General features: G+C 45.5%; 1 protein-coding gene across 6 annotated transcripts in view; it reads left to right on the top strand.

Annotated features, from left to right (window-relative positions):
- The window catches only part of si:dkey-284p5.3 (uncharacterized protein LOC557830 homolog), a 34,369-nt gene extending 26,309 nt beyond the window's left edge, over positions 1–8,060 (top strand). For 3 of the 6 annotated variants that reach the window (XM_065020101.1, XM_065020099.1, XM_065020097.1), the window contains exons 3-4: positions 6,596–6,635; positions 6,736–8,060. In XM_065020101.1, coding sequence (XP_064876173.1) covers positions 6,596–6,635; positions 6,736–6,742 — 47 coding nt within the window. In that variant the 3' untranslated portion in view covers positions 6,743–8,060. The remainder of the gene's footprint in view (positions 1–6,595; positions 6,636–6,735) is intronic. The other 3 variants (XM_065020102.1, XM_065020100.1, XM_065020098.1) reach the window with 1 other exon arrangement.
- The last annotated feature ends 5,232 nt before the right edge of the window (positions 8,061–13,292 follow it).

Here is a 13,292-nt window from a genome sequence, read left to right as displayed (position 1 = left end):
CAGTATATAGTTGAATAGAACTACTGGGCCAGTATATAGTTGAATAGAACTACTGGGCCAGTATATAGTTGAATAGAACCAGTGGGCCAGTATATAGTTGAATAGAACCAGTGGGCCAGTATATAGTTGAATAGAACCAGTGGGCCAGTATGTAGTTGAATAGAACTACTGGGCCAGTATATAGTTGAATAGAACCAGTGGGCCAGTATATAGTTGAATAGAACCAGTGGGCCAGTATGTAGTTGAATAGAACCAGTGGGACAGTATATATAGTTGAATAGAACTACTGGGCCAGTATATAGTTGAATAGAACCAGAGGGCCAATATGTAGTTGAATAGAACTACTGGGCCAGTATGTAGTTGAATAGAACTACTGGGCCAGTATATAGTTGAATAGAACTACTGGGCCAGTATATAGTTGAATAGAACTACTGGGCCAGTATATAGTTGAATAGAACTACTGGGCCAGTATATAGTTGAATAGAACTACTGGGCCAGTATATAGTTGAATAGAACTACTGGGCCAGTATATAGTTGAATAGAACTACTGGGCCAGTATATAGTTGAATAGAACCAGTGGGCCAGTATATAGTTGAATAGAACCAGTGGGCCAGTATATAGTTGAATAGAACCAGTGGGCCAGTATATAGTTGAATAGAACCAGTGGGCCAGTATGTAGTTGAATAGAACTACTGGGCCAGTATATAGTTGAATAGAACCAGTGGGCCAGTATATAGTTGAATAGAACCAGTGGGCCAGTATGTAGTTGAATAGAACCAGTGGGACAGTATATAGTTGAATAGAACTACTGGGCCAGTATATAGTTGAATAGAACTACTGGGCCAGTATATAGTTGAAAGTGAACCAGTGGGCCAGTATGTAATTGAATAGAACTACTGGGCCAGTATGTAGTTGAATAGAACCAGTGGGCCAGTATATAGTTGAATAGAACCAGTGGGCCAGTATATAGTTGAATAGAACCAGTGGGCCAGTATGTAGTTGAATAGAACCAGTGGGCCAGTATGTAGTTGAATAGAACCAGTGAGACTGTATGTAGTTGAATAGAACCAGTGGGCCAGTATACAGTTGAATAGAACCAGTGAGACTGTATACAGTTGAATAGAACCAGTGGGCCAGTATATAGTTGAATAGAACCAGTGGGCCAGTATGTAGTTGAATAGAACCAGTGGGCCAGTATGTAGTTGAATAGAACCAGTGGGCCAGTATGTAGTTGAATAGAACCAGTGGTCCAGCAGACCTTATATAGTTGAATAGAACTCATGGTTTTCTACATTGTAGAATAATAGTGAAGACATCAAAACTATGAAATAACACATATGAAATTATGTAGTGACCAAAAAAGTGTTAAACAAATCAAAATATATTTTATATTTGAGATTCTTCAAAGTAGCCACCCTATGCCTTGATGACATCATTTCACACTCTTGGCATTCTCTCAACCAGCTTCACCTGGAATGTTTTTCCAACAGTCTTGAAGGAGTTCCCACATATGCTGAGCACTTGTTGGATGCTTTCTTTCACTCTGCAGTCCAACCCATCCCAAACCATCTCAATTGGAAATAAATTCCACAAATTAACTTTAATCAAAGCACACCCGTTAATTTAAATGCATTCCAGGTGACTACCTCGTGAAGTTTGTTTATCCCATGTGTAACTCTTTATCCCATGTGTTGTATGTGTCTCACTGCTTTGCTTTATCTTGGCCAGGTCGCAGTTGTAAATGAGAACTTGTTCTCAACTGGCCTACCTGGTTAAATAAGGTGAAATTTTAAAAAAGCTGGTTGAGAAAATGCCAAGAGTGTGCAAAGCTGTCATCAAGGCAAAGGGTGGCTACATTTACATTACATTTAAGTCATTTAGCAGACGCTCTTATCCTATCCAGAGCGACTTACAAATTGGTGCTTTCACCTTATGACATCCAGTGGAACAGCCACTTTACAATAGTGCATCTAGGTCTTTTAAGGGGGGTGAGAAGGATTACTTTATCCTATCCTAGGTATTCCTTAAAGAGGTGGGGTTTCAGGTGTCTCCGGAAGGTGGTGATTGACTCCGCTGTCCTGGCGTCGTGAGGGAGTTTGTTCCACCATTGGGGGGCCAGAGCAGCGAACAGTTTTGACTGGGCTGAGCGGGAACTGTACTTCCTCAGTGGTAGGGAGGCGAGCAGGCCAGAGGTGGATGAACGCAGTGCCCTTGTTTGGGTGTAGGGCCTGATCAGAGCCTGGAGGTAGTGAGGTGCCGTTCCCCTCACAGCTCCGTAGGCAAGCACCATGGTCTTGTAGCGGATGCGAGCTTCAACTGGAAGCCAGTGGAGAGAGCGGAGGAGCGGGGTGACGTGAGAGAACTTGGGAAGGTTGAACACCAGACGGGCTGCGGCGTTCTGGATGAGTTGTAGGGGTTTAATGGCACAGGCAGGGAGCCCAGCCAACAGCGAGTTGCAGTAATCCAGACGGGAGATGACAAGTGCCTGGATTAGGACCTGCGCCGCTTCCTGTGTGAGGCAGGGTCGTACTCTGCGGATGTTGTAGAGCATGAACCTACAGGAACGGGCCACCGCCTTGATGTTAGTTGAGAACGACAGGGTGTTGTCCAGGATCACGCCAAAGTTCTTAGCGCTCTGGGAGGAGGACACGATGGAGTTGTCAACCGTGATGGCGAGATCATGGAACGGGCAGTCCTTCCCGGGAGGAAGAGCAGCTCCGTCTTGCCGAGGTTCAGCTTGAGGTGGTGATCCGTCATCCACACTGATATGTCTGCCAGACATGCAGAGATGCGATTCGCCACCTGGTCATCAGAGGGGGAAAGGAGAAGATTAATTGTGTGTCGTCTGCATAGCAATGATAGGAGAGACCATGTGAGGTTATGACAGAGCCAAGTGACTTGGTGTATAGCGAGAATAGGAGAGGGCCTAGAACAGAGCCCTGGGGGACACCAGTGGTGAGAGCGCGTGGTGAGGAGACAGATTCTCGCCACGCCACCTGGTAGGAGCGACCTGTCAGGTAGGACGCAATCCAAGCATGGGCCGCGCCGGAGATGCCCAACTCGGAGAGGGTGGAGAGGAGGATCTGATGGTTCACAGTATCGAAGGCAGCCGATAGGTCTAGAAGGATGAGAGCAGAGGAGAGAGAGTTAGCTTTAGCAGTGCGGAGTGCCTCCGTGATACAGAGAAGAGCAATCTCAGCTGAATGACTAGTCTTGAAACCTGACTGATTTGGAATAAGAAGGTCATTCTGAGAGAGATAGCGGGAGAGCTGGCCAAGGACGGCACGTTCTAGAGTTTTGGAGAGAAAAGAAAGAAGGGATACTGGTCTGTAGTTGTTGACATCGGAGGGATCGAGTGTAGGTTTTTTCAGAAGGGGTGCAACTCTCGCTCTCTTGAAGACGGGAGGGACGTAGCCAGCGGTCAGGGATGAGTTGATGAGCGAGGTGAGGTAAGGGAGAAGGTCACCGGAGATGGTCTGGAGAAGAGAGGAGGGGATAGGGTCAAGCGGGCAGGTTGTTGGGCGGCCGGCCGTCACAAGACGCGAGATGTCATCTGGAGAGAGAGGGGAGAAAGAGGTCAGAGCACAGGGTAGGGCAGTGTGAGCAGAACCAGCGGTGTCGTTTGACTTAGCAAACGAGGATCGGATGTCGTCGATCTTCTTTTCAAAATGGTTGACGAAGTCATCTGCAGAGAGGGAGGAGGGGGAGGAGGATTCAAGAGGAGGAGAAGGTGGCAAAGAGCTTCCTAGGGTTAGAGGCAGATGCTTGGAATTTAGAGTGGTAGAAAGTGGCTTTAGCAGCAGAGACAGAGGAGGAAAATGTAGAGAGGAGGGAGTGAAAGGATGCCAGGTCCGCAGGGAGGCGAGTTTTTCTCCATTTCCGCTCGGCTGCCCGGAGCCCTGTTCTGTGAGCTCGCAATGAGTCGTCGAGCCACGGAGCGGGAGGGGAGGACCGAGCGGCCTGGAGGATAGGGGACATAGAGAGTCAAAGGATGCAGAAAGGGAGGAGAGGAGGGTTGAGGAGGCAGAATCAGGAGATAGGTTGGAGAAGGTTTGAGCAGAGGGAAGAGATGATAGGATGGAAGAGGAGAGAGTAGCGGGGAGAGAGAGCGAAGGTTGGGACGGCGCGATACCATCCGAGTAGGGGCAGTGTGGGAAGTGTTGGATGAGAGCGAGAGGGAAAAGGATACAAGGTAGTGGTCGGAGACTTGGAGGGAGTTGCAATGAGGTTAGTGGAAGAACAGCATCTAGTAAAGATGAGGTCGAGCGTATTGCCTGCCTTGTGAGTAGGGGGAAGGTGAGAGGGTGAGGTCAAAAGAGGAGAGGAGTGGAAAGAAGGAGGCAGAGAGGAATGAGTCAAAGGTAGACGTGGGGAGGTTAAAGTCGCCCAGAACTGTGAGAGGTGAGCCGTCCTCAGGAAAGGAGCTTATCAAGGCATCAAGCTCATTGATGAACTCTCCGAGGAACCTGGAGGGCGATACATGATAAGGATGTTAAGCTTGAAAGGGCTGGTAACTGTGACAGCATGGAATTCAAAGGAGGCGATAGACAGATGGGTAAGGGGAGAAAGAGAGAATGACCACTTGGGAGAGATGAGGATCCCGGTGCCACCACCCCGCTGACCAGAAGCTCTCGGGGTGTGCGAGAGCACGTGGGCGGACGAAGAGAGAGCAGTAGGAGTAGCGGTGTTGTCTGTGGTGATCCATGTTTCCGTCAGAGCCAAGAAGTCGAGGGACTGGAGGGAGCCATAGGCTGAGATGAACTCTGCCTTGTTGGCCGCAGATCGGCAGTTCCAGAGGCTACCGGAGACCTGGAACTCCACGTGGGTCGTGCGCGCTGGGACCACCAGATTAGGGTGGCTGCGGCCATGCGGTGTGGAGCGTTTGTATGGTCTGTGCAGAGAGGAGAGAACAGGGATAGACAGACACATAGTTGACAGGCTAGAGAAGAGGCTACGCTAATGCAGAGGAGATTGGAATGACAAGTGGACTACACGTCTCGAATGTTCAGAAAGTTAAGCTTACGTAGCAAGAATCTAATTGATTAAAATGATACAGTACTGCTGAGGTAGGCTAGCTGCGTTGTTGACACTACCCTAATCAAGTCGTTCCGTTGAGTGTGAAGTTTCTACAATGCTGCTATTCGGGGGCTAGCTGGCTAGCTAGCAGTGTTGGTTACGTTACGTTGCGTTAGGAGAACGACAATAGCTGGCTAGCTAACCTAGAAAATCGCTCTAGACTACACAATTATCTTTGAAACAAAGACGGCTATGTAGCTAGCTATGTAGCTAGCTACGATCAAACAAATCACACCGTTGGGACTGTAATGAAATGAAATGAAAATGTGATACTACCTGTGGAGCGAAGCGGAATCGACGGAATGCGAAAGTTCTATTCAGTAGACGTTGGCTGGCTGTTGGCTAGCTAGGAGTGTCTCCTACGTTAAGGACGACAAAATAGCTGGCTAGCTAACCTCGGTGAATTAAGATAATCACTCTAAGACTACACACTCTAAACTACACAATTATCTTGGATACGAAGACAGCAAAGACAACTATGTAGCTAGCTAATACTACACTAATCAAGTCGTTCAGTTGAGTGTGATAGTTACTACAGTGCTACGGTAGCCGGTGAACGTATGCTAGCTGGCTAGCTGCTAGGCAGATAGGAGGACGACGAAATACGATAATAACGCAATTATCACTCTAAGACTCCACACTCTAAACTACACAATTATCTTGGATACGAAGACAGCAAAGACAACTATGACTACTTTGAAGAATCTCAAATATGAAATATGTTTTGATTTGTTTAACACCTTTTTGGTTGCTACATGATTCCATATGTGTTATTTCATAGTTTTGATATCTTCACTGTTATTCTACAATGTAGAAAATAGTACAAATAAAGAAAAACCCTTGAATCAGTAGGTGTGTCCAAATGATGTATATAGTTGAATTGAACCAGTGGTTCAGTATAGAATCACAGAAAGACACAGAGAGACACAGGGACACAGAGAGACACAGGGACACAGGGACACAGAGAGACACAGAGAGACACCGAGAGGGACACACAGAGAGAGACAGAGAGGGACACAGAGAGAGGGACACAGAGAGAGAGACACACAGAGAGAGACACACAGAGAGAGACACACAGAGACACACAGAGAGAGAGACAGAGAGGGACACAGAGGGACACATACATATATATACACATATACACATATATACACACATATATACATATATATACATATACATATATACATACACATATACACACATATATATATATATATATACACATATATATATACACATATATACACATATATATACATATACACATGTATATACACATATACATACATATATATATATACATATAAACCTAGGGAGCCCTGGTCAGTAGTAGTGCACTACAAATAAGGTGCCCTACACTGACTTCAAACAGCAGAAAAGGGACATTGCAGCTTTTGTAGTTCAGGATTTATTTCAGGATTACCCTTCCAGGCCTCTTAACACTTTACTCACAATACATAACGATTAGTGAATGTAGGTTGATGACTGTTTTGTGTTTGTTCTTGCTCCTGAAAAGCAGCTGAGGTCACAGCAGAGGCCGATACAACTGCAACGAGGTGAGAAGGGTTATTTACATGAAATACAAAGTGAACTTGTTGCCTCATATTTCTTGAATGTCCACCCATTCTAATATGCTTTTCCTCGCTTGCATTTTAGCCCCTAGTCAGGGAAATGAAGCCGGTCTTCCCATTGTTGTGGATGAAGAATCTGCATGAATGTCCTAATCTGAAAGCGAGAGAGGATGACAAAATATACACACCACCACTTGCCTGTTGCCAAGCTGCAGACCAGCTGATCTCTGTGACCAGGATCAATCGGTCATCACTGTGCCTTTTTTCCTCTGTAAATACTCTACTTCCTGTGCATTTAGTTGTATTATTAGCATTGTTTATGAAACATTAATTAGATAATTGCTTCAAAGTAACTTATAAATGCTTATTAATATTTGCTTGAATCTAAAAATCTACATTTCTGGTGACTAGAGTTTCGTATTACAGCCTTGTAACGATGTGGGAAATCAAGTATGTGGGATCAAGTAAGGGGGATCAAGTATGAGGGAAATCAAGTATGAGGGATCAAGTATGTGGGATCAAGTATGTGGGATCAAGTATGAGGGAAATCAAGTATGAGGGATCAAGTATGAGGGAAATCAAGTATGAGGGATTAAGTATGAGGGAAATCAAGTATGAGGGATCAAGTATGAGGGAAATCAAGTATGTGGGATTAAGTATGAGGGAAATCAAGTATGTGGGATCAAGTATGTGGGATTAAGCGACCAACACTAATTTATTCAGGAACAATTTGAATCCATTTACTCACACATATTTGAGAAATGAAGCCAACAACTATTAGACATTTACATGATGCTTTTACAGCTGGCTTGGATTGTACAACCCATATTATGACCATGTTACGACCATGTTATAAGGGTATATAATATGACCATGTTATTAAGCTCTATGACCATGTTATTAAGCTCTATGACCATGTTATTAAGCTCTATGACCATGTTATTAAGCTCTATGACCATGTTATTAAGCTCTATGACCATGTTATTAAGCTCTATGACCATGTTATAAAGCTCTATGACCATGTTATTAAGCTCTATGACCATGTTATAAGAGTATATAATATGACCATGTTATTAAGCTCTATGACCATGTTATTAAGCTCTATGACCATGTTATAAAGCTCTATGACCATGTTATTAAGCTCTATGACCATGTTATTAAGATCTATGACCATGTTATTAAGCTCTATGACCATGTTATTAAGCTCTATGACCATGTTATAAGAGTATATAATATGACCATGTTATTAAGCTCTATGACCATGTTATTAAGCTCTATGACCATGTTATTAAGCTCTATGACCATGTTATAAGAGTATATAATATGACCATGTTATTAAGCTCTATGACCATGTTATTAAGCTCTATGACCATGTTATAAGGGTTTGAATAAAACAGGTACTGAACTCAAGACATTTACTGACGTTGCTTTTTTTTAAATGACAAGTTGCTTGTTTCAGCAGCATCCTTTGTATGTGGAAAAGTACTTCTGTCAGACAGTATCTCATCCACGCTGTTAGATTACATCACAGAGACGATGGAGCAGAGCCCATGAAGAGAAAAAGGTACAGTAAATCTCTGTATTTTCTTGTAGTTGCAAGTCACATTTTGGTACGTTTGACAGTTGACAAAAATAGAGAAATAAACCGACTAAAAACCAAGATCGGTAAGGCCTGTGTATGGCTTTGGGTAAGGCCTGTGTATATGGCTTTGGGTAAGGCCTGTGTATATGGCTTTGAGTAAGGCCTGTGTATATGGCTTTGAGTAAGGCCTGTGTATATGGCTTTGAGTAAGGCCTGTGTATATGGCTTTGAGTAAGGCCTGTGTATATGGCTTTGAGTAAGGCCTGTGTATGGCTTTGGGTAAGGCCTGTGTATATAGCTTTGAGTAAGGCCTGTGTATATGGCTTTGGGTAAGGCCTGTGTATGGCTTTGGGTAAGGCCTGTGTATATGGCTTTGGGTAAGGCCTGTGTATGGCTTTGGGTAAGGCCTGTGTATATGGCTTTGGGAAAGGCCTGTGTATGGCTTTGGGTAAGGCCTGTATATGGCTTTGGGTAAGGCCTGTGTATATGGCTTTGGGTAAGGCCTGTGTATGGCTTTGGGTAAGGCCTGTATATGGCTTTGGGTAAGGCCTGTGTATATGGCTTTGGGTAAGGCCTGTGTATATGGCTTTGGGTATGGCCTGTGTATATGGCTTTGGGTAAGGCCTGTGTATACGGCTTTGGGTAAGGCCTGTGTATATGGCTTTGGGTATGGCCTGTGTGTATGGCTTTGGGTATGGCCTGTGTATATGGCTTTGGGTAAGGACTGTATATGGCTTTGGGTAAGGACTGTATATGGCTTTGGATAAGGCCTGTGTATATGGCTTTGGGTAAGGCCTGTGTATATTGCTTTGGGTAAGGCCTGTGTATATAGCTTTGGGTAAGGCCTGTGTATATGGCTTTGGGTATGGCCTGTGTATATGGCTTTGGGTAAGGCCTGTGTATATGGCTTTGGGTAAGGCCTGTATATATGGCTTTGGGTAAGGCCTGTGTATATAGCTTTGGGTGAGGCCTGTGTATATAGCTTTGGGTAAGGCCTGTGTATATAGCTTTGGGTAAGGCCTGTGTATATGGCGTTGGGTAAGGCCTGTGTATATGGCTTTGGATAAGGCCTGTGTATATGGCTTTGGATAAGGCCTGTGTATATGGCTTTGAGTAAGTCTTATATACGGCTTTGGGTAAGGCCTGTGTATATGGCTTTGGGTAAGGCCTGTGTATGGCTTTGGGTAAGGCCTGTGTATGGCTTTGGGTAAGGCCTGTGTATGGCTTTGGGTAAGGCCTGTGTATGGCTTTGGGTAAGGCCTGTGTATATGGCTTTGGGTAAGGCCTGTGTAAATGGCTTTGGGTAAGGCCTGTATATATGGCTTTGGGTAAGGCCTGTATATATGGCTTTGGGTAAGGCCTGTGTATATGGCTTTGGGTAAGGCCTGTGTATATAGCTTTGGGTAAGGCCTGTGTCTGTGGCTTTGGGTATGGCCTGTGTATATGGCTTTGGGTAAGGCCTGTGTATATGGCTTTGGGTAAGGCCTGTGTATATGGCTTTGGGTAAGGCCTGTGTATATGGCTTTGGGTAAGGCCTGTATATATGGCTTTGGGTAAGGCCTGTGTATATGGCTTTGGGTAAGGCCTGTGTATATGGCTTTGGGTAAGGCCTGTGTATATGGCTTTGGGTAAGGCCTGTGTATATGGCTTTGGGTAAGGCCTGTGTATATGGCTTTGGGTAAGGCCTGTGTATATAGCTTTGGGTAAGGCCTGTGTATATGGCTTTGAGTAAGGCCTGTGTATATGGCTTTGGGTATGGCCTGTGCATATGGCTTTGAGTAAGGCCTGTGTATATGGCTTTGGGTAAGGCCTGTGTATATGGCTTTGGGTAAGGCCTGTGTATATGGCTTTGGGTATGGCCTGTGCATATGGCTTTGAGTAAGGCCTGTGTATATGGCTTTGGGTAAGGCCTGTGTATATGGCTTTGGGTATGGCCTTTGTATATGGCTTTGGGTATGGCCTGTGCATATGGCTTTGAGTAAGGCCTGTGCATATGGCTTTGGGTAAGGCCTGTGTATATTGCTTTGGGTACGGCCTGTGTATATGGATTTGGGTAAGGCCTGTGTATATGGCTTTGAGTAAGGCCTGTGTATATGGCTTTGGGTAAGGTCTGTGTATATGGCTTTGGGTAAGTCTTATATACGGCTTTGGGTATGGCCTGTGTATATGGCTTTGGGTATGGCCTGTGTATCTAGCTTTGGGTAAGGCCTGTGTATATAGCTTTGGGTAAGGCCTGTATATATGACTTTGGGTAAGGCCTGTGTATATGGCTTTGGGTAAGGCCTGTATATATGGCTTTGGGTAAGGCCTGTATATATGGCTTTGGGTAAGGCCTGTATATATGGCTTTGGGTAAGGCCTGTGTGTATTGCTTTGGGTAAGGCCTGTGTATATAGCTTTGGGTAAGGCCTGTGTATATGACTTTGAGTAAGGCCTGTGTATATGGCTTTGGGTAAGGCCTGTGTATATGGCTTTGGGTAAGGCCTGTATATACGGCTTTGGGTAAGGCCTGTGTATACGGCTTTGGGTAAGGCCTGTGTATATGGCTTTGGGTATGGCCTGTGTGTATGGCTTTGGGTAAGGCCTGTATATACGGCTTTGGGTATGGCCTGTGTATACGGCTTTGGGTAAGGCCTGTGTATATGGCTTTGGGTAAGGCCTGTGTATATAGCTTTGGGTAAGGCCTGTGTATACGGCTTTGGGTAAGGCCTGTGTATATGGCTTTGGGTATGGCCTGTGTGTATGGCTTTGGGTATGGCCTGTGTATATGGCTTTGGGTAAGGACTGTATATGGCTTTGGGTAAGGACTGTATATGGCTTTGGATAAGGCCTGTGTATATGGCTTTGGGTAAGGCCTGTGTATATTGCTTTGGGTAAGGCCTGTGTATATAGCTTTGGGTAAGGCCTGTGTATATGGCTTTGGGTATGGCCTGTGTATATGGCTTTGGGTAAGGCCTGTGTATATGGCTTTGGGTAAGGCCTGTATATATGGCTTTGGGTAAGGCCTGTGTATATAGCTTTGGGTGAGGCCTGTGTATATAGCTTTGGGTAAGGCCTGTGTATATAGCTTTGGGTAAGGCCTGTGTATATGGCGTTGGGTAAGGCCTGTGTATATGGCTTTGGATAAGGCCTGTGTATATGGCTTTGGATAAGGCCTGTGTATATGGCTTTGAGTAAGTCTTATATACGGCTTTGGGTAAGGCCTGTGTATATGGCTTTGGGTAAGGCCTGTGTATGGCTTTGGGTAAGGCCTGTGTATGGCTTTGGGTAAGGCCTGTGTATGGCTTTGGGTAAGGCCTGTGTATGGCTTTGGGTAAGGCCTGTGTATATGGCTTTGGGTAAGGCCTGTGTAAATGGCTTTGGGTAAGGCCTGTATATATGGCTTTGGGTAAGGCCTGTATATATGGCTTTGGGTAAGGCCTGTGTATATGGCTTTGGGTAAGGCCTGTGTATATAGCTTTGGGTAAGGCCTGTGTCTGTGGCTTTGGGTATGGCCTGTGTATATGGCTTTGGGTAAGGCCTGTGTATATGGCTTTGGGTAAGGCCTGTGTATATGGCTTTGGGTAAGGCCTGTGTATATGGCTTTGGGTAAGGCCTGTGTATATGGCTTTGGGTAAGGCCTGTATATATGGCTTTGGGTAAGGCCTGTGTATATGGCTTTGGGTAAGGCCTGTGTATATGGCTTTGGGTAAGGCCTGTGTATATGGCTTTGGGTAAGGCCTGTGTATATGGCTTTGGGTAAGGCCTGTGTATATGGCTTTGGGTAAGGCCTGTGTATATAGCTTTGGGTAAGGCCTGTGTATATGGCTTTGAGTAAGGCCTGTGTATATGGCTTTGGGTATGGCCTGTGCATATGGCTTTGAGTAAGGCCTGTGTATATGGCTTTGGGTAAGGCCTGTGTATATGGCTTTGGGTAAGGCCTGTGTATATGGCTTTGGGTATGGCCTGTGCATATGGCTTTGAGTAAGGCCTGTGTATATGGCTTTGGGTAAGGCCTGTGTATATGGCTTTGGGTATGGCCTTTGTATATGGCTTTGGGTATGGCCTGTGCATATGGCTTTGAGTAAGGCCTGTGCATATGGCTTTGGGTAAGGCCTGTGTATATTGCTTTGGGTATGGCCTGTGTATATGGATTTGGGTAAGGCCTGTGTATATGGCTTTGAGTAAGGCCTGTGTATATGGCTTTGGGTAAGGTCTGTGTATATGGCTTTGGGTAGTCTTTGGGTAGGCCTGTGTGTATGGCTTTGGGTAAGGCCTGTGTATATGGCTTTGGGTAAGGCCTGTGTATCTAGCTTTGGTAAGGCCTGTGTATATGGCTTTGGGTAAGGCCTGTGTATATGGCTTTGGGTATGGCCTGTGTATATGGCTTTGGGTAAGGCCTGTGTGTATGGCTTTGGGTATGGCCTGTGCATATGGCTTTGGGTAAGGCCTGTGTATGGCTTTGGGTAAGGCCTGTGTATGGCTTTGGGTAAGGCCTGTGTATATGGCTTTGGGTATGGCCTGTGTATATGGCTTTGGGTATGGCCTGTGTATATGGCTTTGAGTAAGGCCTGTGTATACGGCTTTGAGTAAGGCCTGTGTATGGCGGCTTTATGGCTTTGGGTAAGGCCTGTGTATATGGCTTTTTGCCTGGTAAGGCCTGTGTATATGGCTTTGGGTAGGCCTGTTGGCTTTTAGGTAAGGCCTGTGTATATGGCTTTGGGTAAGGCCTGTGTATATGGCTTTGGGTAAGGCCTGTGTATATGGCTTTGGGTAAGGCCTGTGTATATGGCTTTGGGTATGGCCTGTGTATATGGCTTTGGGTAAGGCCTGTGTATATGGCTTTGGGTAAGGCCTGTGTATATGGCTTTGGGTAAGGCCTGTGTATATGGCTTTGGTAAGGCCCTTTGGGTATGGTGTATATGGCTTTGGGTAAGGCCTGTGTATATGGCTTTGGGTATGGCCTGTGCATATGGCTTTGAGTAAGGCCTGTGTATATGGCTTTGGGTAAGGCCTGTGTATATGGCTTTGGGTATGGCCTGTGCATATGGCTTTGAGTAAGGCCTGTGCATATGGCTTTGG

The sequence above is a fragment of the Oncorhynchus nerka genome, linkage group LG7 (genome assembly GCF_034236695.1).
Source record: "Oncorhynchus nerka isolate Pitt River linkage group LG7, Oner_Uvic_2.0, whole genome shotgun sequence".
Classification (NCBI taxonomy): Eukaryota; Metazoa; Chordata; class Actinopteri; order Salmoniformes; family Salmonidae; genus Oncorhynchus; species Oncorhynchus nerka.
The sequence above is the reverse complement of the archived record's forward strand: the minus strand, read 5'-3'. Positions and strand labels throughout refer to the sequence as shown.